Source organism: Heterocephalus glaber, unplaced genomic scaffold, assembly GCF_053883595.1.
Source record: "Heterocephalus glaber isolate CG9 unplaced genomic scaffold, H.glaber_assembly_v1.0 deba00001452, whole genome shotgun sequence".
Taxonomy (NCBI): Eukaryota; Metazoa; Chordata; class Mammalia; order Rodentia; family Bathyergidae; genus Heterocephalus; species Heterocephalus glaber.
The window spans coordinates 20,182,777-20,207,873 of record NW_028258302.1 but is presented as its reverse complement, the minus strand read 5'-3'; the positions used below and the strand labels follow the sequence as shown (position 1 = coordinate 20,207,873).

General features: G+C 36.1%; 1 protein-coding gene across 23 annotated transcripts in view; it reads right to left on the bottom strand.

Moving 5' to 3' along the window:
- The window catches only part of Eif4g3 (eukaryotic translation initiation factor 4 gamma 3), a 363,950-nt gene that overhangs the window by 247,092 nt on the left and 91,761 nt on the right, over positions 1–25,097 (bottom strand). For 20 of the 23 annotated variants that reach the window (XR_002396957.2, XM_021262986.2, XM_021262987.2 and 17 more), the window contains one exon: positions 9,368–9,496. The exons of the other annotated variants lie outside the window; for them this stretch is intronic. Coding sequence is in view for 17 of the 20 variants with exons in the window: in XM_021262986.2 (XP_021118645.2) it covers positions 9,368–9,496 (129 nt within the window). In the remaining 3 variants the exon portion in view is untranslated. The remainder of the gene's footprint in view (positions 1–9,367; positions 9,497–25,097) is intronic. 23 annotated transcript variants of the gene reach the window in all.

Here is a 25,097-nt window from a genome sequence, read left to right as displayed (position 1 = left end):
TATGTGCATTATAAATCAAAGCCTGCCTAATCCTAAGCATGATTCTAAAGGATAATTTGGCATAAATTTGAATCAAGAGCCATTTTGTTCTCTTTTGCATGAGGCCCCTCACACTGTAGGGTGTACTTCTTTTTCCTACTTTTACTTGGCCCAAACTCACTCTGTATAACCCTACCTTTAATAAAACTTTTTATTAACTTTTTGTCTACTTTTAATAAAGCTTTGCTACCGTTACAAAAAAATTTTTAATCGAGCCCCAGTTAAAACAAAAATTAATAGAACCAAATACATACACTATCCATCACCTCCTCCTTTCCAATCTAAAGAAAAAAATTCATTTCATTTAATTTAGTTAGTAAAAAATATTTCAGATGCTTTAAAAAATGGTTTATGATACTAATTACAATATGACTATGCAAAAATAAATATACTTTCAGAAAAGCAAAGTCATCATTTTAGATATGGTTTTCAAACTATTTCATCTTGAGTTCTATTTTTAGAAGAGTTACTAACAAAAAGCAACATTGATGGATCAGACATCACCTGTCATTTCTTCTGCCAGATTCCATAGTGCTAATGAACAAATGGTAAAAAAGAGTGAAAATGTGGTAGTGAAGAACCAGTGAAAAAAATCACACTATACCTCAAAACATAAAGGCTTGTAAGCACAAACCAGAAACTAATTACCTATTTCAGCACTAGGAAGTTTTTCCAAAGCCATAACACAATGAGGATTGTTTCTCAAGCGGTAACAGATGTGTCTACTAGCCAGAAATTTTCCTTTTTCCAAATGCTCTGTTTGCCTGACAGTTCATTCTGCTCAATAATTTCTGGAAAAGTTAATAGATTAACCTAACAATGTTTCTAGACAGCATAAAGGTCATTTCCATGACTTACTGAACAGTTATGCAGGGATTTCTAAACCACTCTATCATCTTTGCTTGTTTTGTTTTTTAGGAACAATTATTATACAAGAAATAAATCGCACAGAATACAGTTACAGTCAAACTAAAAAATGCTTTTAAGAGTATTAGTTACTAATATTTAATGATAATATTGCCTATGACTAAGGTCTGGTTTAAGTAAATGATGATTAAAGTATCATGAAGTGATATTAAAGATATCTGAAAGAGTCCTTGAAACATGGCACTGAAACCTATTGCCATAGTACACCAAGAATTCTTTCCCTAAAATTCCAAACTTAAAAAAAAAAAGTTAAATACTCCAAAGATACTATAGAAAAAGAAATGCAATAAACATTTATTGAGCATCCAGCATTTGCCAGGTCTTTGCATCTGTTGTTTTATTTTCACACCAACCTTGACGAAGGTATTGTTATTTTCCATTTAACAAATCCCAAAACTTTCACTCAGAAGAGGGCTTAACTTAGCCAAGATTTCACAATTAGTTAAGTAGCAGGACTAGGATTCACAACCACATCTCTGTTTTAAAAATAAACTTCAGGGCCGGGGATTTAGCGCAGTGGTTTCACCCCCTGCTGTGCAAGCGCAAGGACTCGAGTTCGATCCCCAGTACCAAAAAGAAAAAATAAGAAACTTCATTTTTCTATAATGCAGGCTTTATATGGCAGCAGACTAAGAAATCTTTTTCCAGGGGTTAATTAATTTGATGGGGGAGCTCTGCTCTCTCAGACAGTATATGGGAAGACTGTATGTACAATCTCTTTTTAGTTACATTAATAAAAAGAAAATCTTTCTAGGAGTTTATCACAGTTCAATTGCTGAGCTGTACTTGAGATCTCTTCAAGAAGTACTCCAGTAGAGAGGTTTTTCACTTGTGAATGAAATTTTTTTCAACATCAGAGACGTTACTACCAGAGAATTAAAAGGGCCAAGTTTTAATGTTATCTACTACAAATACTACTCTCACTTAATTGTGGCTTCTGGAAATACTTTAATAAATGTTTTAGGCAATTCAATCATTCATTAAGTCACACATATGTTTGATACTATATTAAGGTCATCCAATTGCTCTTATTTTTTGTTACTTCAAAAACATTTAATGAGTCTTATCCTACACAAATAGAAATACACTTAAAAGTCATTTATCAACTTAAAAGTAATTCATCACCCATTTTGATGGCTGTATTTGTCACAACATTCTATCAACCCAACTCTAAAAATATGTAGTATTCACATTTTTCTAGAAAGAGACAATTTTGAAAAATGAATCAATTTCACCCTATGCTCTGTAAATTGAAATACTAGTAATTTAGTATAACAGCCTGAATGTCTCTTTGTTTCTTCTCCTCCTCCTCTTCCTCCTCTTCCTCCTCTTCTTCTTTTCTTTTTTTGGTACCGGAGATCGAACTCAGGTCCTTGCGCTTGCGCAGCAGGCGGTGAAACCACTGAGCTAAATCCCCGGCCCTCTTTTTCTTTTCTTGCAGTACTGGGGATTGAACCTAGCATCTTAGAGCTACAGTCCCCTTTTTGAGATAGTCTTGCTAAGCCACTATGTTGTTGCCTGAGCTGGGCTCAAATTTTCAATCTTCTGCCTGAGCCTCCCAGAGTGCTGGGATTATTACAGGCATGCACCACCACACCTGGCTTTCATTTCTTTAAACACTTTAGCAGGTAAAATTAGTTACACAGAGACAGTATTGCTTTGTGCCTAACCACCAGATCATGTGTCAATATAAATGCTTACTTGGGGCATATCTAGACCAGAAAATGAGATCAACTGCTCAGAAAAAAATAATAAACTCTTTACTTGTTATAGCACTGGACTGGTTTAAAAGACCTAAGACCCTGCCATGGTATCCTGGGAAAAAAAAGAACTTCTATAGATTTGAAGCTCAATCTTAATTATTTCATTCATGATAACAGAACAACTAGAATATTTACTAATGACTCTCATACCTTTCTTCAGGACAACCTGGCCTTTAACTTGCAATCCTCCTGCCTCAGTCTCCCAAATAGGAGCTAGGATTCAAGTGTATTTTAATTCAGGTTCATTTTAGATAAACCAGGTTTTCATGAATCATTCTGGGAACACAGCTACTATTTATAAAATGACTTTTTGAAATCATATGCTTCAGTGTTTTCTTTTTCTTTTTTTTTTTTTGGTACCAGGGATCGAACTTGGGACCTTGAGCTTCTAAAGCAGGTGACAAAACCACTGAGCTAAATCCTCGACCCTATGCTTCAGTGTTTAAACAGTCAATCTGAAATAACCTTGGGGGAAAACCAACTTTGAGAAGCGTAAGTGTACAAAATTGAGGCTTTATAAAAATTCACCCATCAGTATTCAAATTTATTAGTCTGGAATACAAAGTCACACAACTAAATCTGGAATTGGAGAAATTACTAGAGGAGGAGATGCACCACCACACCTGGCTTGCATCGAGTTTTTCTTTTTCTTTTTCTTTTTTTTTTTTTTTGGTACTGGGGATTGAATTTAGGACCTTGTGCTTGTGAGGCAGGTGGCAGAACCACTGAGCTAAATCCTTGGCCCTGCATCAAGTTTTTTGACAGGCTTCATCTCATACAAGGTTTTATACAAAGTTTTATAACTTGTTTCTATTACTAATTGCAGTGTTTTTGAGTTTTCCCACCTCCTCTGGTTTTATGCTTTTAGCTGTACTGATGCTGAAGTTAAGACAATCATCCTCAAAACCAAAGAAGAAACACTAGAGTTAATGCCTTCTAGGTCCAAAAGTAATACATATTTCCTTCTTTTGCCTGTTGTCTAGCCTCCAGTGCTTTTTTGCTACTTCCTTTCTTTCTTAAATGTTGCCAAATGAATATGTAAATAAGCCAGCTGGCTTCTCAGTCATCACTTGTGTATTCAACTTCCCTAAATTCCCACCATGAACCTTGATATATTCTATGACCCTTAACAGTCTTGGAATTTTTTAGTGACTTCTTAAACATGGCAGCTGGAATTTCAGTGATTTTTCTCACTCTAGTGGAGATGCTACTCACACCTATTGCTCACACCCTGGAATCTATCACCTGTCCTATTGAATTTTTCATTTTCCTCTAAATCTATTGCTCTCTAAAAGAGAAAAAGACTCTCCATGTGTGTAAAATGTAAAAAGCTTTTAAAAATGCACGAGTCTATGCTCCGTTCAGTGCAAAGAACTGAACTACTTTGAGCAATCACACTCTCTTATCTGACTCAAGAACAGAAAATCAGATTCCAGTGCTCTGAAACACACACAAACCTAGGAACCAAAGGGCATGTGGACTTCATGGCATGTTACAAATAAAGCTGGGGTACATCTGAGATTAACAACATCAAGGAAAATAATATAGATTATAAAGTAGATGTTTCATTTTTGGATTAGGGATTCTCAACCAGTAGCTATGCAAATATTTCAAAATCCAAAAACTCTGAAATCTGAAACACTTCTGGTCCTGACCATTTTGAATAAGGGATACACAACCTCTATAAACCTACCATAATCAAATTGGGGCAGTACCAGCATAAACACAGATATGCAGACCAATAATGAGCAGAGAACCCAGATGTATATATGTATGTGTGTTATATTCACATGGTTACATAATTTTGTACAAGGGTGCCAAGTCTACTTAATGGAGAAAGGGCAGTGTTTTCAACAAATAGTGCTGGAAAACTACAAAAAATGAAACCGGTTCCTTAAAAGGAATTCAGAGTTCATCTAATAAAATGTCTCATTTACAAAGGAAAAAATGGGCACTGATAGGAAGGTCCACAGAGTTGAAGGTTGAAATAGTATTAGAAGGGCTGGGACTCTAAAGTAGTCTCTCTAATCTCAGAGAGTGTACTTCTCCAGGAAGGTTTACTTTGAGATCTACCCCCAAAAGAGATACTTTTAAATCTTGAGTTCTTTATCATCCCCAAAGTAAGGACATTCTGTGGTTAGAGACTCTTCAAGTGGTGCCATTTGAGGGCAAATGAAAATGTCATTTCAATTGCTAATCTCTAATGGTCTAAGGTCTTTTAACTTCAACAAAATCTTCATGAAGAGGTCTAGAAAAAACTTAAAAAGTCATGTAACAAAAGAAAATACACATAAAGCCTTAAAACTTGCCATATGCATTCATAAGTGGCACACATACACATGTAAAATCTCACCCTGAACCAAGTGACTAGGCTGCCACCAATGAAGAAAAAGAAGGCCAGGGATTTAACTCAGTGGTGCCGCCACCTGCCTTGCAAGCTCAAGGTCCTGAGTTTGATCCCAGGTACCAAAAAGAAAAAAAAAGAAAAGAAAAGAAAAAAAGAGAGAAGGTTGGAAGCAATTTTCTATATTTTCCCTCTTTTATGTTTCGAAGCTATGTAATTCACTTTTCTTCACCTTAGCTTCCTTCACTTAGATCCTAACAGAATAATTTAGTGTCAAACACTGACTCATAGACAGACAGTAGCTATTTTAAATTGAAAAGTTTAACTCAGAGAAAAAGTTGATTGTTACATCAAAAAGGATATGTGGCTAACTATAATAAGTTTAAGAAAATTTTTTTTCTTTGGTTCAATCTAATTTAACAGTTTTGTACACAATGATAAAGCACATTACTGCCAACAGAAAATGACCATGCCTGGCCCCTACTTTTATCCTAATATTAGGACTTGCCAAAGACCTGGAGGACTTCTCCAATTTTGGGGGACAGCTTCTGAGTCTTATACTAATACCAGATAGAGGGCCACAGGAAAAGATTAAGCACATATGTAAACTTTAACACATAAATTTTGAAGAGAACCAAGTCTAACAGGCATGAAAATTAAAAATGACTCTTACTTAAGTTAGAGTATCTTGTTCTACGGCACAACTTCATTTAGGCATTATAACAACCCTCTTAATAATAAAATTTGATGGGCATGGTGGAGCATGCTTATAATCTCAGTTACTAAGGAATAACTGAGGCAGGAAGAAGGCTGAAGCAGGAAGATACCAAATTTGAGTCAAGCCTGGGATCTCAGCAAGATCCTGTCTCAAAATTTCAATCCCCGGGCTGGAGATTTAGCTCATTGGTGCCATCCTTGCCTAGCAATTGCGAGGTCCTAAGTTCGGTCCCTGGTACCAAAAAAATTTTTTTCAATCTCCAGTACTATAAATAAATGTATGTATGTATGTATTATGTATGTATGAAGTAAAATTCTAAGTCTCCCCTATATAACAGACAAAGAAACCAAGTTCTAGACTTTTTAAGTAATTTATCCACCATATAACCAGAAAGCGACATTTCCAGCCCTAAAACCTGGGTCTGTTTGACTCTCAGCCTAGAGTCCTTTTTCCTGTATTTTGATGACTCTCCTTCCCCATTATGACTCATGAACTGTTTCACTATAAAAACCTAAGGAGAATGAACCCCATAAAACTTTCCTTTTTCTTTTCAGGTAGACCAATTTATAAGAAATTTTCCCTACCTTACCAACTCATATTTAGATATTTTAATGACATAGATGGATACATACAAGTCTTCTTCTGCCTAAAAAGAAGGCAGTGAACCATGAGTGATTTATTCAGTTCATTCATCAGATTAGGCAAAATGGTAGTAAAAGAGACCACAGAAGAACACAAAATAGTACTTGCTGGTATTCATGCACTCTGGTTTCTAACAGCAGCTGATAAAATGGCATGCAGAATGGCACTCATGGGCTCAAAAACTGAGACCACTGAGAATATTTAGGTGCAAACTGAATTTGTAAGAAGTCTTGACTGAGAAAACTTAAGTGCTTTGAGACAATTCCTTGGATCAAATCACAGTCTGAAACAGTAAGAATTTCAAAAGAAATAAACCTCTTTCTCATATGCCAATTATGAGTTGCTTGCCTTTCACCTCAAATTTCATCCTGTGTGCCTGTGATGTGAATGAAAATGGATCTGTGTTCTCTAAGTATTTCAACATTTGTGGGGCATGATGGCTTACACGTGTAATTCTAGCTAACTGGGAGGCTGAGGTAAGAGGCTCACAAGTTGCAGATTAGCCTGGGCAACTTAGAGAGACAATGTCTTAAAACAGAGCTGGCGACATAGCTCAGTGCTCACAGGTTCAAGTCCCATTACAATGGGGGTAAAAAATTCATTTCAAATGGCACAATGTTAAAATCCGTCAACAGAGGGCACTGTGGAGGTTTTGCCTTCTATGAGTGTGGCAACAAGACCCTACAGTTCAGATAGCTTCTCTAACATTTGGCTTCTCCAGTGACCAGCTCCCCTGGTGAGCAGAGCTCCTTCAGTCCCAGTCTTTGGCTGCAGCACACAGCAGGCAGCAGAACCTGGCAGCCAAAAGCTATTCTTGGTACTCCCCAGCATGTTTATAGCAGAGAACCTCTTCTAAGAAACCTCCCCGAGAAAAGCTTTTTCCCAGCACCACAGAGGGAATAATTCTGGCAAGTTCCACAGGGTATATTTCCAGTAAGTTTCACTGACATGGCACCAATGCCAGCAAAATACACCAGACACTCTCCAGCAAGGTTTAGATCTTAGCCCAGGGTTAGAACAGTCTCTTTACCTAATACTAACAACCACGGAGAAGGGGTGTGTGTCTTTCTGGAGGCAATGTATGCTTATATTTGAGGGTACTACCTCAACCAATTTAAGAGAGTCAGTTGGGAAGTTTTCAATTTTGAGTGAGGAAGAGGACAACAGAAAATTCTCCAGCAAGTCTTGGTTGCAGCACAAACTGCTCTACCACTTGGGACTCATGATCCAACAAATCCAATGTTACTTGAATTATCTCTGGCAACAGAGGCTGTAAAAGCCTTAAGCCAGTGTGCACTCCTTAGCTACAGGAGATTAATGGTGGAGAAGCAAGTTTTCCTAACATTCCATGGGTCAAATTTCCAGCAGGTTCCATAGAAAGGACTTTAAAACAAGTTCCAAGTGTGGCACCACAGTGGCTTTTCCTACCATTAGGAGAGCCGAAAGCTTTTATCAGCACTAGCAGAGCAGCTGCTCTATAAAACCTCTCTTATTTTCTTTTTAGTCAATCCATCATTACTTCAATCTCATGTTATACTTAATAATCCTTCATATCAAACTTGTTTTATTCAAATTACAGCAGTTTTTAATCTACTGATTAGGCTCAAACTAATACACCTTAATTACAGGTTGAGTGGTTCTGTTTAATATATAAAACCAACATATAAAATCCAGCAGAACTTCATTAAAACAATTAAGAGTTCATGTTGTCATGTTTTCAATATTTAAAACTCAAAATAATAGAAATGATTTAGACTGAGTTTAAGTACAAAACTAAGTCTCTGACTTTTTTTTAAATTTTTTTCCTTTTTTTAACTTTTTGAGATGTGTTTGCTAAATTGCCCAGACTGGGCTTAAACTTAGGATCTTCCTGCCTTAGCCTCCCAGAGTGGTGGGATTACAGGTATACAGCATAAACTGCAACCGTGACAAATTAATTTTATATATTTGTTGACAGGACTCCTTAACAGTCTAGTGATGATCTTGCACACTATAGTTCTTTTTCTAAACTGTCAATAGTCTAAACTATCACTAATCAACTAATTTATAGTCGCCCATTACAGAATTATTTTTAGTAATTCCGATCTGTCTTACAATTTAAGCCCTGAAAGGCCTAAAACATGGAACGCAGAATTAAAAGCAATGTTACAAGAATAATTTCCGTTATCAAAAAGAACAACTCTTACACGTAAACACTGACAATCTCAAACAGCAAGGGTAGAGGTTACTGGCTTGTCTCTCTCCACATTCCAGTAAGTGGCTTTGTAACTCTAGCCAGCTCTTAACCACAAGCAAACCCAACCAAGCATGTGATGGAGGGATGGTGCAAACTAAATAACATCTTGGGAAATGGCTTAAAATCCACAAGAGTCATAGTGATACCTTCTTAAACCAGTGTCTGAATGTTTTGCCTGTTAAGTAGAAAAGCTCAAGAGAATTCACAATACCATACCTCATCAATAAAAATTTAAGCCTAACAAATTCAATAATCTACTTATAAAACTCAAAAAACTCCCACCAAAGTTGTTGAAGAGAAAAGACTCTTCTTTTTCACAAATGTAGAAAATAATCACCAACATTACATCAAAAAAGGGGTAAGGAGACTTATAGCAGATTAAACACTGAAAATTGAATCAGTGTTTTATGATGGTTTTTTAAACGGACTTTAGATTCACACTGAAATTTCTTAAACAATGAAGAGATAAAACTAAATATCAAGGACATTTAATTTTTAATCACCCCAAAATGAAATGTATGAAATTATTAGGAGTGTTATGTTAGGAGTGGTATGTTAGTGGTATGTTAAGTACAAAAGATAAAGTAGAATTATTCCTTAAGTAATGTTTCATGATACTGCTTAAAAGTCTGCTTCAGGAAAGCAAAAATGCTAACTCTACATGGAAATTTCTTTTTAAAAAACACTATTTTTCTTACTTGAGAGAGTCCAGGGGACGATGCATGTCCCGGGGGCGTTGCTGCAAGATTTGGATGCCCCTTGTTTATTTCATGTGTTGAATAAGGGGAAGGGGTTGGAGGTCCCGGCTGTCGTGCTACTTGTGTTACCTGCGAGTAAATAAAAAAATTTAATGAAATCATTATTTATTAGTAGCTCATTTTTATTAGTAATTCATTACTAATTTATTAGCAACTTTTTTTGGTACCGGAGAATGGAAATCAGAACTTTGGGCTTGCAAGGCAGGCACAGCGCCACTGAGCTAAATCCCAGGCCCAGTAACTCACTTAATACATGTAGCTGAGCTGGTTATGTCATCTTTTAAAATTGGATTTTCTGCCTCAAAAGTTATACACTAAAGTACAGTACCAGACTGAATAAAGGCCTCAATTTTTAAAAATAAATAAAACTTTTAGAAAAAATACATTAATATTTTCATCAATTTGATAAAACCAAAGACCTTGAAGGAAAACATATGCTAAATGAAAGAAGTCAGACTTGAAAATGCCATGTATGATGACATTTTGTAAAAGGAACAAAAAAGAGATAAATAGTTGCATGAGGAGGAAAGGATTACTAAAAGTATATACAGAGATTTTTGGAGGGGACATAACTTTCCTGTGTCTTGATTAGTGAAAATTACATGACTTGATGTGTTTGTCAAGACTATAAAAAATGAATTTTACTTTAATGTAATTATACTCCAATAAATTTGAACCAAAGAAGGGTAACCTATTTATACAGTGCAAGCTCAGTTTTGTTTTTTAAAAAGTACATCTAAAGATATGAGTAGATATATTTTTATACACATATTGTTCTACATGTGTGCACAGATATAATACAAACATACATATAAGTAGTAAGTATAAATATTTAAAAGATCAATAAAGAGATGCACAAAAATCTTTTTTTCCCCTCCTTTTTGCAGTACTGTGGATTAAACCCAGGGTCTTCACATGTTAGAAAACAAGTGCTCTATGACTGAGCCAAATCCCCAGCCCAGGAGATCCCCAAAATCCTAACAGTATTTTATGTATTTCTTTTCTTGCTTTTACTTTCTAATGTAACATAACGGTCATAAATTTGTACAACAGAAAATTAACACATTTTTATATAAACAAAATTGTATTTTCTCCATTTCTTGCTGGCAATAACTATCAATATAAACTATTTTACTCAGGAACCTCTCCAGAGTACATCAATCAATCCTAGAGGGATCCTCTCTTTCACAGTCTTACTCAGATTAACAAGGACAATTTGGCAAACCTCCATCAATGGTAGGCAACTTTGTAATCAAATGCGAAAGAATTCATTCTCCACAGACCTCTTGTTAAGAATGTTTTAAAATGTATAAAATATAATATATAGGATTATGATAAAAATCATTTTTAAACAATCCCTAATTTACAGTGAATCAACTTCCTATTTTTTTACTTTACAATGGTACAAAGCCCTATCTACACAATTACTGTTATTTGCTAATAACACAACCAACAAATTACATGAGATATTCAACACTTTATATAAAACTGGTTTTGTGTTATATAATTTTGCCCAAATGTAGGCTAATATAAATGTTCACAGCACACTTAAAGTAGGCTACATTATGATGTTCAGCAGATTAGGTATATAAATGCATTTTTAATTCACAAAAGTTACAATTTATGGTGGGTTTATCAGCATATAACCCCATCATAAGTGAAGGTGCATCTGTATAGGTATAAGACATTAAAACAAATTCATGATATAGTAATACATATGTTCTTTATTCATCCAATATTGCAGCTATTGCCTACATTTATAATTCAAAGAATGATAAAATTCAATATTGGAGCTTTTATTTATCTCAGTTCTGTTATCTCCTGAATCGTAAATGAAAAAAAAAACCACTCAGCTGAAGCAGGAGGATTGCCTGAGTTCAAGGCCAGCCTGCACTACAAAATGAGACCCTACCTCAAAAAACTAAAAAAAAAAGTTTAAAAAGGTTTTAAGGTACATGGTGGGGCACACCTGTAATTCCAGCACTCAGGAGACTGAGGCAGGAGGACCAGTGCAAGATCGACTAAAGCGGGATTCCCTGGGCTATACAGTGAGTTCAAGGTCTGAACAACATAGTGACCCTGATTCAGTAAATCAATAAAATAAAAATTAAATTGCCCAGGGATAAAGGACAGTGATCTTTAAAAGACATGAGATTTTTTTCCTGGAAATTACTCAACTGGACACTCTAAAGAAAGTCTACTTTCTGATAATCTAACCCTGGAGTGTCTAATATGCTAAACAGACACAAATAACTCCATGGTAGGCTTTCTGACTGCAATGCTGAAAGGGATTCCTAGAAAACTAACTAGAATCAAAAAAGATACAAATGATGTTAAACTACTGTGACTAAAGATTAAGAATTAATTTTACGTAGTTTCTTCACTGCTTTTTTAACAACTTATAATTTTCTTAGAAATTATAATTTTATTTAGAAATTTCTTAATTTTCTTAGTTTCCTAGAAACTGATTACATTTCTTAGAAATACTCAGTGAACATTACATTTATAAGAGCACCAAGTTTACTATAACATAAAACTCATCAAAGATATTTTTCAAAGAAAAGAATGTATTGCTATTTAAACATCTACTTTGGAAAATTAACTAGAAATAAAGAGATCTTATAAGCCAATTTCTTACAGGCAAATGTATATTCTTACTTAATATGTTTTAAATTATTTTTTTGCTATTCCACTAATGCAGAACATCAACACACACACACACACACACACACACACACACACACACACACACAGAAAGGAAACCTGTACAATAAAGTGAACGTAAAAGGAGAGTAAAGAAGTCAGCTATGTCAGGCCGGGGATTTACTCAGTGGCACCACACCTGCCTCATAAGCTCAAGGTCCTGAGTTCAATCCCTAGTACCGGGGGGAAAAAAAGAAGCTATGTAAAATCTATGTGAGATCAACTCCCAATTTAACTTGATTAAAGAAAATCAATGATCAAATATACTCAGTACAATGTATCATAATACAGAAAAGTGTTAAAAATATAATAGATTAAAAATAAATATCAAACCCAGGCACAGTGGTACAAGCCTATAATCCTAGCACTCTGGGGGGCTGAGGTAAGAGGATGGCAAGTTTGAGCACAGCCTCGGCCTTTTTTTGGTACCGGGGACTGAACTCAGGACCCTGCGTTTGCAAGGCAGGTGGTGGCACCACTGAGCTAAATCCCCAGACCCTAAGCCTTACTTTTTTTATTTTTAAATTTTTTTTTTTGGTACCGGGGATTGAACTCAGGTCCTTTTGCTTGCAGAGCAGGGGGCAGAATCACTGAGCTAAATCCCCAGCCCTAGCCTTACTTTTTTAATTAAAAAATAAAAAGGGGCCAGGGATATAACTCAGAGAGAAGCCCTGGGTTCAATCCCCAGTACTGACAGACAAATAGATACAGACATTACAAGGGACGGGGATGTAGCTCAGTGGCACAGCTCCTGTCTGGCAAGCACAAGATCCTGAGTTCAATACCCGGTACAGGAAAGGAAAAAGGAAAGGAAAGGAGACATTATAGACATGCATACAGACAGACATTAACACATACATGTCAGTTAAACTATCAAAATAATTTTTTAAAAACCACCTATTTATTAATGGTAGAGATCTAAGAATAAAGGATATAGACAGGATACTGTGAACTGTAGAGATTATATACAAAAAATGATTCCTCTTTTGGGTAGATACCCTAAAAAAGTACCTTCAACTCAAAAATCTAGAACTTAAAGATACATGAAGGCAAACAGATACAAATAACAAGGAATAGGAAAAGGAAGTAACATAATCGGATGAAAAATATTAAACTATAAATAGGTGTAAAATATCAACAGAAATAAATGTGAAATAATCAGAAATAAAAACAAAATACACTATTCAGAATTATGAAAAAGTACTCTACATAATAACAAAAAATAAAAACAATATATAAGTGATTACAAATAATGGAGCTAGGCATGGTGCCACCTGTAATCCCAGCACTTGAGAGAGTGAGGCAGGAGGACCACCGAAAATTCAGTCAGACTGAACTACACATCGAGACCCCACCTCAAAAATGCCAAAAGTGGGGGCCAGGGATTTAGTTCAGTGGTTCCAGTGTCTGCCTTGCAAGCGCAAGGTCCTGACTTCAATCCCCAGTACCAAAAAAAAAAAAAAAGTAAGCAATAAATAAAATAAAAAATAATTACAGATAAATTAGTATGTGTTGGTTTATTTTTCTGAAAATTCCTTCAGAGCCCTTTTATATTACCCATAAAATACAAATGTTTGAGTAAAAGAGAAAATGGATTTTGCTAAATTAAAAATACTGTTTTCCTATTATGTGAAAGATACTACTACCATTTCAACTATGGAAGCAGGGAGGGGAGGTGTAGAAAGGCCAACTGTATACCTGGGCAAAACCCTGTCTCAAGATATACAACTTAAAAAGATAGCAGCTCTATGTGAAGGTTCTGTGTTCAATCACAATTAACAAGGGAAGGAGAAGGGAGAAGAAAAGGGAGGGCAGGGAGACAGGGGAACTGACTGTGGCAACTACTTAAAACACCCCCAAAGCTAAAAAGATTTGTCTGGTTTACAGTAGTAATTTTTTTTCTTTTTTTGCCAGGGACTGAATTCAGGACCTTGTGCCTGCCAGGCAGACGCCGCGCCACTGAGCTACATCCCCACCCCTCCCTTTTTTTTACTCTATTAACCTTAAGGAAAATCAACAAGCAATTTTTTTTTTTTTTTTGGTACCGGGGATTGAACTACGGGCCTTGCGTCAAACCACTGAGCTAAATCCTCAGCCAACAACCATTTCTTGAAGTGCAGTATGCATTATATTAAAGTTTAAAAGATAATATACTGAAAAAATTTTATTATAGATATATCTTTGCAAAAATGTGGAACTTTCAGAAGTCTCATTCATCATTTAGAAATAAGGTACAATCATTTTGAGAAACAAATGGCACTAGCCAGAAATTTGAAAAATAGGCGTGTCTTATGACTGACTCAACTATCCCATTCTTAGGTACACACCTGATTGAGAACTAATGAAAGTGTGCACCATGATACATGCACAGCAATGTTCATAGTTGTGCTGTTTTTGTTTGTTTGTTGAGTCAGGGTCTCACTATGTAGTTCAGGTTGGCTTTGAACTGGAACTCAGACTGGCCTAACTCACAGCAATCCTCCTGGCTCAGCCTCCTGAGTGCTGGGATTACAGGCATGTGCCACCACACCTGACTTAGTTGTATTGTTTTTAATAACCAAAAATTGGAAACAATTCAAATGCTCATTAATAGAATGGATCAATAATCAGACACTCTATTTTTCCCTAACAAAAAACTAGAGTACTATAACTTAATAACTTACACATAAAAGGATATGAACAGGGTAACTCAATTTATAAAAAGTTCCCCGGGGCTGCAGATATGGCTCAGTGCTAGAGGGCTTGTCTAGCAATTCATGATCCTAAACTGAACTGGAGGGATGGGGGTTGCTCAGAGGAACCCATAGGAACCTTATATAAAAAGTTCTAAAACAAGCAAAACTTGACTGTATTAGTCTAAAGAAACATACATGGATAGCAACAATGGGAATAAAAGCAAGGAGGGTTTGTTGCTTGTTTTTTTGTTTAAGGTGAGTAATATTGCCTCCAGGGAGAGAGGGAGTTGGGAATAGGAAAGGTTATATAAGTTTCTTGTTTGAATTAACAGGTGATGGACATTTTTAAATTTATTAAACTCTACTTTTAAATTTTATGCTATTATGTTTTAATTCCCTTTTAAGAAAGATTAAAGACAAAACAAGCAAACTACTTAACACTTTGGGTAAAATGTCAGTTTTACTGTTTTAATTCTATTGTTATTATTCGGTAGAGTAGAAAAAAATTCAGAAAGTAACACTAATTGTTATGGCTTGTGTCTGGATGTCCCCCAAAGCCTCATGCAGTCTTTTTCAGAGTGGCTGGACCTAGAGTATGTGACTGATTCATGGTGCAATGCTGGGATTAAGGGTATGTGATTATTAAATCAGTCTGATTGGTTTGGCATCACCCTAATCCCAGTAGCCTAGATAAAGTACAAAAGGGGCAGAAAAAAGCTGCGAAGGCCCCTTGTTGTTTTTGCTACCTTGTGGGTGCTATGAACTATTTCTCCTCTGCGATGTCCCTCTGCCTTGGAGCTGATTATGGACTGAAACCTCTACAAACTGTGAGCTAAATAAACCTTTCCTCCTCTAACTTTGGATGTTGGGTATTTTATCTCAGCAACAAGAGAAAAGTAAGACACTGATACAACAATGGAAAATCTTTAAAATTCTGACAATGAAAACAGCTAGTTAATTTTCATTCAAGATTTCTACATAAAAATGATCTCCCATGAAACCAATCATACTTGGTGACTGTTAACCAATATAACTTGAAGGATATTTTTTTTAAATTTTAAGATACACAACTCCCTACCATGAAAGTAATCATTATGTATGCAAACATATACTAATAAAACTTTAAAAAATAAAAATTATCCTTAAAAAACAAAAATTTTAAGGTTCATATCAAAGATTGTGCAAACTAAGATTAGTCATTAGGTATAGTTTTGTTTTTTGAATCAGGGATCGAACTCAAGACCTTGTGCTCACGAGGCAGGTGTGGTGCCACTGAGCTAAATTCCCCGACCCAGGTAGTTTTTTTAAACTAGCAATAATTCATCTGATTTGATCAAATATTCTACCCAATTAAGAGCTATAAGTTTTGAAATATAATTACAATATAGGAAAGTTTCCTACATATGACTGTTCTTCACTGACTCCAGAGCAATGGAAATACAGTACCACGTAACAAACATGGGAGGAACTGTCTAAGTATAAACAGTAGGGATTAGGGACCATAGAGGACTGAAAAAAATGGGTACACACATACTCCCCCCAGAGAAGAGCAGACATGAAGACCTTCAGCTATACCCAAGTGCTACAGTACAGGAATTCCAGCTAAGTAGTGATTACAGTCTTCCAATTTTTCTAGAGAAATCAAAACTAAGGACTTCTGCATGAAATTTTTCTGACTTCCAAAATGCTACACAGGGCACATAAAACATTCATCTGTATATGTAACTTATAAGCAACCACTGTGTGACCCCAACTCTAGTATATCTCATGACTGTCACCAGACATAAACTCTCCAAGCACTAGTGTATAGACTTGTGACTGGATTTGTAGACTAGTATTTATCAAATGACAAATATATTGTTAAATATTATACACACACACAAAGGACTGTTTTATTGTATACACATTATACATAGTAATTAAGTCTTTACAAAAAGGTTAACAGAGGAAAGCTATGGGAGCTTATCAAATACTTTTAACCAAACAAACGGTTCATATAAAGGTAAATGGCACATGGTGTACATCTGAGAAGGCATCACTTACTCTTTTTCTCCCCAAGATAAAGTTTACTTAGTGAGATCATCTAAAAACATTCTAACAGCTGCAACTCCCACTCAGAAATAACCAAGTTCAACTGGGGAAAAATCCCAAAGCTTTTGTTACATGGCTAATTTCAGTACTCTACACTCTTTACGTAGCAGAACAGGTTAAGCTCCCCCTCCCCCAAATTAGCTTTTCATTTCTTCCTAGTTCCTCCCTCAGATCACTTATTTCCCAAAATATGCAGATATTAGAAAATTAATAAAAGCTAGTACATGCAATTAAAAGGACCATCACAGTGGATACCATGAAATTTTATTCAGTATGATGGCATTTTTCAAATTCTGACATTATCAGGACCAGGGATTTAGCTCAGTGGTTCTGCCACCTGCCTCAAAAGTGCAAGGTCCCAAGTTCGATCCCTGGTACCAAAAAAAAAAATTCTGACATTATCATTATTAATCTTCAACACCAAGAGGAAAAGAAAATACCTTTGCTCTTTATTCTATTAGCTATATTAGGTTGAACTGCATAAAATTCCAGATATTAAAGTTTTTATTTGGGATTTTGTTTTAGTTTTCTGAGACAAGGTCTCACTATGTGATCCAAGCTGGCCTTGAACTCAAGATCCTACTGCCACACCCCCTCAAGGACTGCAATTACAGACATTGGCAAACATTACACCTGGCTTTCATGTATTTACTTTAAAAAAAAAAAAGTAACTCCATATGATTCAAGTGATACTTAAATACTCAAGCAAAGAGACATGATATATGTTCTATTATGGACTCAGCACTGGTTGAATAATGAGGGCCACTTTCTTCACATTTAGAAATTGGCCAACAGAAATAATAAAAAGAAATAGGTCGGTTATTTTTTAATCTGATTCAGTAATGATGCCAATAAGTAAAAACATCTGCCCTCCATAAGTGTCTGAGTATGAAAGGTAAGAAAGAGTAGACCACATGTTAATTATTGAGGATCAAAGTGTGAATGATTGTAAGCAGAATTCTAAGATTATTCCTGACCTTGGTATGTATACTCTGCATAATTCTCTCCCCTTAAGAATGTGTCAGCCCAGTGAGTATGATGGAATATCATTCTGGTGATTAGGTAATTAATCATTTGAATTAGTCAAAAGACAGATTATCTGGGTTAGGCTTAAATTATCAGAAGAGTCTTTTCAAAGACTGTACACCACAAGGATGTTTTGCTGTTGGCCTAGCAAGCTAAGAAGACTGCCATCTTACAAGCGGGTAATACAAAAAGGACCTGAGAGTAGCCTTGTTATGGTTTGTGTCTAGATGTCACCCCAAAGCCTCATGAGGTAACAGGTGGGGCTTTTTCAGAGGTGGCTGAATCTAGAGTGTGTGATGCTAGGATTAAGGGTGTGTGATTACTAAATTAGTCAACTGATTAGTTTGCCACCACCTTAATCCTAGTAGCCTAGAGCATAAAAGGGGCAGAAAGAAGCTGCTAAGGTCCCTTGCTTTTGCTGTCTTCTGTCTGCCATGAAATGTTTTCTCTTCTGCGATGCCTATCTGCCATGCCACCCTGCCGTGGGGCCAGCTCATTATAGACTGAAACCTCTGCAAACTGTAAGCTAAATAAACCTTTCTCCCTTTAACTCTGCATGTGAGATACTTTGTCTCAGCAATGAGAAAAGTAACTAAGACAATCCTCTAGAAGCTGAGAGTAACTCCTACCTAATAGCCAGCAAGTAAGTGGGGACCTCAGTACTATAGCCACAAGGAAATGATTTGCTCAATCATGTAAGTGAGCCCCAGAATATAGTCCTTGCCAACACCTTAATTTTACCCTGATGAGAGTCTGAGAACAACCAAAGAAACTGTGTTTTTAAACTGTTATGTTTAGGGCCGGGGATTTAGCTCAGTGGTTCTGCTGCCTGCCTCGCAAGTGCAAGGTCCCAAGTTCGATCCCTGGTGCCAAAAAAAACAGAACAATCTCCAACAATAAACTGTTATGTTTATAGTAATTTGTTAGCAATAGACAATACCCCAGTGGGGGGAAATTTGCACGGCAAAGAAAATATGTAAAGGAAAATTTTGAGGTACTGGGAATTGAACCCAGGGTCTCACACATGCTAGACAAGCACTTTACCAATGAGCAACACCCTTGTCTAATCCTCAGGCCTTAATAAGGCCAAGGAAAAAATATCTATGTGATGAAAGTGTTGCAAATGAAAGGGAGGTTAGTAATATCAGGAGGCTAAAAAAGTTGACAAAAGAGGTTAAATCATTGAAGGGCTTCTAGGTATGGCAAAGACTGGATTTTTTAAAGCAGAAATGACTATATTGGACATTTTCCAAATATGTTGGTTAACTGAAGAGTGCGAAAATATAAGCAGAAGAGTAGTAAAAAAGCTATAGTGATAATCTTGGTCATAACTAATGGCAACTTAGAATACAAGAGTAACAATGAAGATGAAAACAGGTATAGTATACAAATTAGGTTTATTATCTTAGTTGCCAATCTGAAAGAAGTTCCTACTGCATTAACTGGAGAATAGGATAGAAAGCAATTATGACTGATTGGCTCACTCATTTAACATATATTAATTGAGAACAAACTATGCCTGGCATTGTTCTATGGGCATGGGACACACCAGTGAGCAAGAGATATATCCATGCCTTCATAAAACTGGCATTCTACCTACAGAAAATAAAAGACATGTAATAAATAAACTATGAAATGTATTTAAAAATGATAGCTTCATGAAAATCAGAAACAGTCTCTACATTTATGGCTTAAAATATTAGGTGGGTGAAAGTACTACAGTGAGAGAGATGTTGAGAGGTTCAACAAATGATGGGAAGAAACAAAAGTAAAAGTTTTAGTTACCTATTAGATATCAAAGTAGAAGCAATCAGTAGTCTGCTGAATCTATGAATCTAGGCTGGGGAGAAAAGTTAGTTTCAGCCAGTACAAAGGATAAAATCCCAAGAGACAAGAGTGACATCATACCTAAAACTCTATATTGATTAGGTACAGAAACCATTTCCCTCAGGTTTAATATGCTTCATCCAGAGGCCACCAGGGTGCTTCTGAAAATCTCATAGGAAAGGTTCATGGAGATCATTATTATCCTTCAATAGGAGTTGGCAATACACATTCTTTTACAGATAAAATGAGGGGGGAGGGTCAAAAGGCATAAAAGCAAACAAGATTGAGAAACAAAACTACTGTTTCATTTTAGAATATTCTTTGCATCCAATGCCCAAACTGTATGTTACAAAAGTTAAATCAGTTGTTAAAGGATCAAGAACAATGACCTAACTATACTGATAGGAAAACGGGGGAAACAAAAGATTATAAGAAAGTTGAAACACTATTTATTAAAATAAAAAGTCAGGCCGGGGATTTAGCTCAGTGGTTCTGCCACCTGCCTCACAAGTGCAAGGTCCCAAGTTCGATCCCCAGTACCAAAAAAAAAAGGATGCTTCTTGACAGCAGGACTGGAGTCTGAGTTGACAAGGGATTGTTTCTTTTCAGTAGAAATCATTCTATATTTGCTTTTATAGAACTATGCATATTTCATTGTTTTGATCATTTTCATCACACAGATGGACAAATGCTAGTAAGTTGTTAACAAGTCATAAATATCGGGAAACACAGTGCACATCTGTAATCCCAGACTACTTGGGAGGCTGAGGCAGAAGGATTGAAAGTTTGAGGCTACCCTGGACAATTCAGCAAGACGTAATCTCAAAATAAAATTTTAAAAAGCTGGAGATACAGCTCAGTGGTGGAGTATTTGCCTAGCATGCACAAGGCCCTGGCTTCAATCCTCAGAACTCTGGCAGGGGGAAAAGGGGGATCATTATAAAGAAAGTACCAAGATGACAAAAACCTATTGGCAAGGATGCTCACCACAGTACTGTTTGTAAAGTCAAGAATATAGAAATAACTCAAGTGTCTATCAACAAACAACTAGTTATATAAATTACATACAAAAAGAACACTGTTACTCATTAAAAAATCCACTCTTCTGAATGTACTTTCTTCCCAATATAGCCAAAACCCATATAATGTATAGTCCTGTATTTAATGCCAGTCATGGCCCACTAAAATAACGTACATTCTGTACTGACATAAAATATGGTAAGATAAAGATGCACCATGTAAGCAGAATTTTAAGTATGAACTGTTGTTATACATGTGTATTTTGAATGTCTAGAAAAATATAAAACATGGAAGAGCTTTCTCTAACATATAGAGGTTTCTCTGAAAAGAAAAATTGTGGTTTTCATTGTTTCAATTTTCTTTCTAGAATTTTTTCTTACTTGATATAATTTAATCAGAAAAACATGTAAAGCTGAGTCAGCTCTTTGAACATTGTATCCATAACAGTGTTTAAAAAAACTGTTGGGGAACAAATAACTATGCCCCACAAATATATATTTATAAAAACTTAGTACTAGGAATTGAGCCCAGGGCCTTCACATCCCCAGCCCTTTTTGGGGGGGACAGAGTCTCACTAAGTTGCCCATCCTGGGCTCGTACTTATCATCCTCTTATTTCAGCCTCCTAGGAATACTGAAATTACAAGTATGGGTCACCACCTCCAACTAAGAAAACTTTTTAGGGTATAATTTTATTTTTTATTTCATTTATTTATATTTTTTTGGATTTTGTGAGATAGGGTCTTGCTACATAATTCAACCTATCCTTGAACACACTATGTAGCCCAGGCTGGCCTTGAACTTATAGCAATCCTCCTGCCTCCACCTCCGGAGTGCTGAAATTACAGGCATGCACCGCCACCACCCACCAGCTGGTATAATTTTAGCTTGATATTCTTTTTTTTTTTTTTTTTTTGGTATCAGGGATTGAACTCAGGACCTTGCACTTGAAAGGTAGGTGGCGGCACCGCTGAGCTAAATCCCCAACCCCAGCTGGAATAATTTTTTTTTTTTTTTTGGTACCAGGGATTGAACTTGGGACCTTGTGCTTGCAAGGCAGGCGACAGAACCACTGAGCTAAATCCCTGGCCCCCAGCTGGTATAATTTTAAATGGTACACTGATACCAACTTTTTTAAAGTGCACAGCAAAACACCTTCAAAGAACATGTCAAAATGGGTGACATGAACATTTTGTTAGCATCATTTTTTTTCTCATCAAAATAAAATCTCAAGGTTTTTATTTTTTTGCCAGGCACATTAATTTTATAGTGAACAAAATCTGTTTAAAACAAGGTAGTAGAATTTCTATTCTGGCCCATAAAAGCCTACTTACGCCAATAATGGAGCTCAGAAAAATGATACTCTTGCTAACATCTGTGGTCCTGCAGCACAGGGCAAGCAGCACTAGGAGTCTCATTATCTATTTGCCTCCTGGTAGTCCTTAAGGACAGGAGAGGACGTAAGGAATACTTATGACAACAGATGCAGACAAGTGGCCACTCAAAGGTTTAAGTATAAATGTTATACTATAGTACTAATTCAACCAAATCTCACTATTACATGGCTATTCAGGGTAAAATTTATTTAGCATATCCACTCAATACCTCAGGTGGCTTGGAAAGGGGTAGAAGTCTTATAGCACAGAGAAGAGGTCAAGCTAGTAAGCAGATTTTTATTTCTTTCATTTTATTTCAAAGCAACCTAGAGAACTGAGTTAAAATTGTAAGAACATTTCCCAGTTCAACAGCAAAACCTTCATAAAATATGTATAGCTGTATTGAAAGAAATAGAGAACAATTATCAATTATCAATTCTACTAAGTCAAACTACAGGTTACAAAAAACAGCAACACTTTACATGAGCATAAGAAATTAACTTCTTATTTTTCAAAGAACTATCTATTTTGCAAGCCATCTTTGTCCCGGCAGTTCGAAGAGCAACATTTGACAACTGATTTTCTTTTTTTTTTTTTTTGGTGCCGGGGATCGAACTCTGGTCCTTGCACTTGCGCAGCAGGCGGCGAAACCACTGAGCTAAATCCCCAGCCCCAAGTGAATTGTTCTTAATTCCAAGGTTTTAGTAGAACTCCAAACTTAGTATTCAACTATAAATAAGCACAAATTCAATTTTATTATAAAAATCACAATATTAAATTTCTATGGCACAGGACCAAGTCACATAAGATATGTGATATATGTTCTTATTCTAAGGCTGAGTCATAGATCATCACTTTCCAGACAAAACCTTGAAAATAATGAGCAAACTTAAACTTGAAACAGGGTGAAATGATTCAAGGTATCTTACAAGTAGATACAGCATCAATTAAAAAACATTAGACTTGGAATGAGGCACCTAGGTTTGCATTCTGGCACTACTACACAGAAAGTCAGCAAAATACTTAGTTTCTTTTATTGTAAAACTGAAAGATAAAGTTTCTTGCAAATTAAATGAGATGCTTCACAATGATATAAAAAATGTGTTCAAAAATGGTAGCTATTAGGTAGGCATGGTGGCACACACCTATGATCCGAGTACTCAGGAGGCTGAGGCAGGAGGATTGCCTTATATAAATTCAAGGCTGGGCTACCCAGTGAGCTCAAGGACAGCTTGAACTACATAGTGGGACCCTGTCTAAAAGAAAAATTATTTTTAAATTAAAATAAAATAAAAATTAAAAGAGCTAGGGGCCGGGGATTTAGCTCAGTGGTTCCAGCACCTGCCTCACAAGCACAAGGTCCCAAGTTCGATCCCTGGTACCAAAAAATAAAAAAAAATAAAAAGAGATATTATACTTAATTTCTTACAAATGTGTAAACTGTTGGTTTAAAATTTTAATATTAAGCACATAAATGGAGGACACATTTTGGGATTGAAATGATTCCTATTCTGATTTTCATTTATACAGATTAAGGAAGAAAGGGAAAGCTTTGCACTAAACTTAAATAAAACATTTGTTTCCAAATGTGGGAAACTGTTGAAAATGCACATTCATAGGACTCACCCAGCCCCACCATGAGTGAGGCCCCAGAAACATGTGTGTGATTTATTACACCCAAACAGGTAACTCAAGCTTACCAACGACTGACCTAAACACAACAACAAGTTTTCACTAGCATTCACAGTATCTACATGCTGTATCTATTTTTTTTAGTTCAGAGTTACAACCAATTAGCACAAGACAGACTACCGGATATTTATACAGCCATGCTACATTACTGCTGCAAATGACAATACAAAAGAAAACTGTCATTTACAACACCTTCATCACCTCTAGAATGTGCTTTCTTCCTAATACAGTCATATCTTGGTACTTGACTCCTCTGAAATTCCTTGTTGGTACGCAACACATTTTGACATGAAAATTTTGTCCCAGTATTCATTTGTTTGGTGCTGGATGTGCAAGCTAGAACGTGTAGGTGCTGATTTCCCCTTGACTACCTTTTCCAGCCAAAACAATTTGTTTGGTACTTGTTTTTTTGGGGGGGGGGTTTGGTACTTGTTTTTTTTGGTATACACGGTGCCTTCCAGAACCACTTAACAGTAAGCATGGAGGTACCACTGTACAAGTGTCTTTCTTGATTTGCCTAACCCATTCTGCCCCTTCTTTACCCTGCATTCCCATGGGACTTGATGAATTTCATTATTATAAAACCCTGAAATCCCTGGGGAATAACGTATTCTACACTGTTAAAATTTCCAGATAGCTAGGAATTAATCTCTTTAAATAAATTTGCTGGTGGGGTGGCTGGTTGGTACATGCCTGTAATCCCAGCACTCTGGGAGGCCAAGGTAGGAGGACTGCAAATTTAAGCTCAACCTGGGCAATTTAGCAATTCCATATGTCAAAATGGAAAATAATAAAAGGGATATAGCTCAGTGTGAAGGTTATGGTTCACTCCCCGATAATACAAAAAAAAAAAAAAGCTTATTTTCCTCAAATAATTTTGGGTGGACATCTTTAGCACTGTACATCAATCGCTTCTTGGCCTTTTGGCTAAGATCAACTGTAGCACTGTACATCAAATGCAATTTTTTTATCACACAAATTCATCATTATATCAACTTTTACGCAAAAAAATACTTAAAATGTACAGTGTCTATGAAGCTCTTAGCCAGTCTGTACACTTTTTTACATTTGCTAACACACAGTTAGCTATAACTTGCAGCTGCTACCAACTTCAAAGTGTAATTCAGTCTTTCTAACAATCTTTGTGGGCTTCAAATTTTAACCAATAATGTAATATTTTAAAGTTTTTTAGTTCCCTAGAATTTCTCAGCTTCACAAATATAGGGTACCTTTCTTACCTGCATACCTTCTACTGATCCTT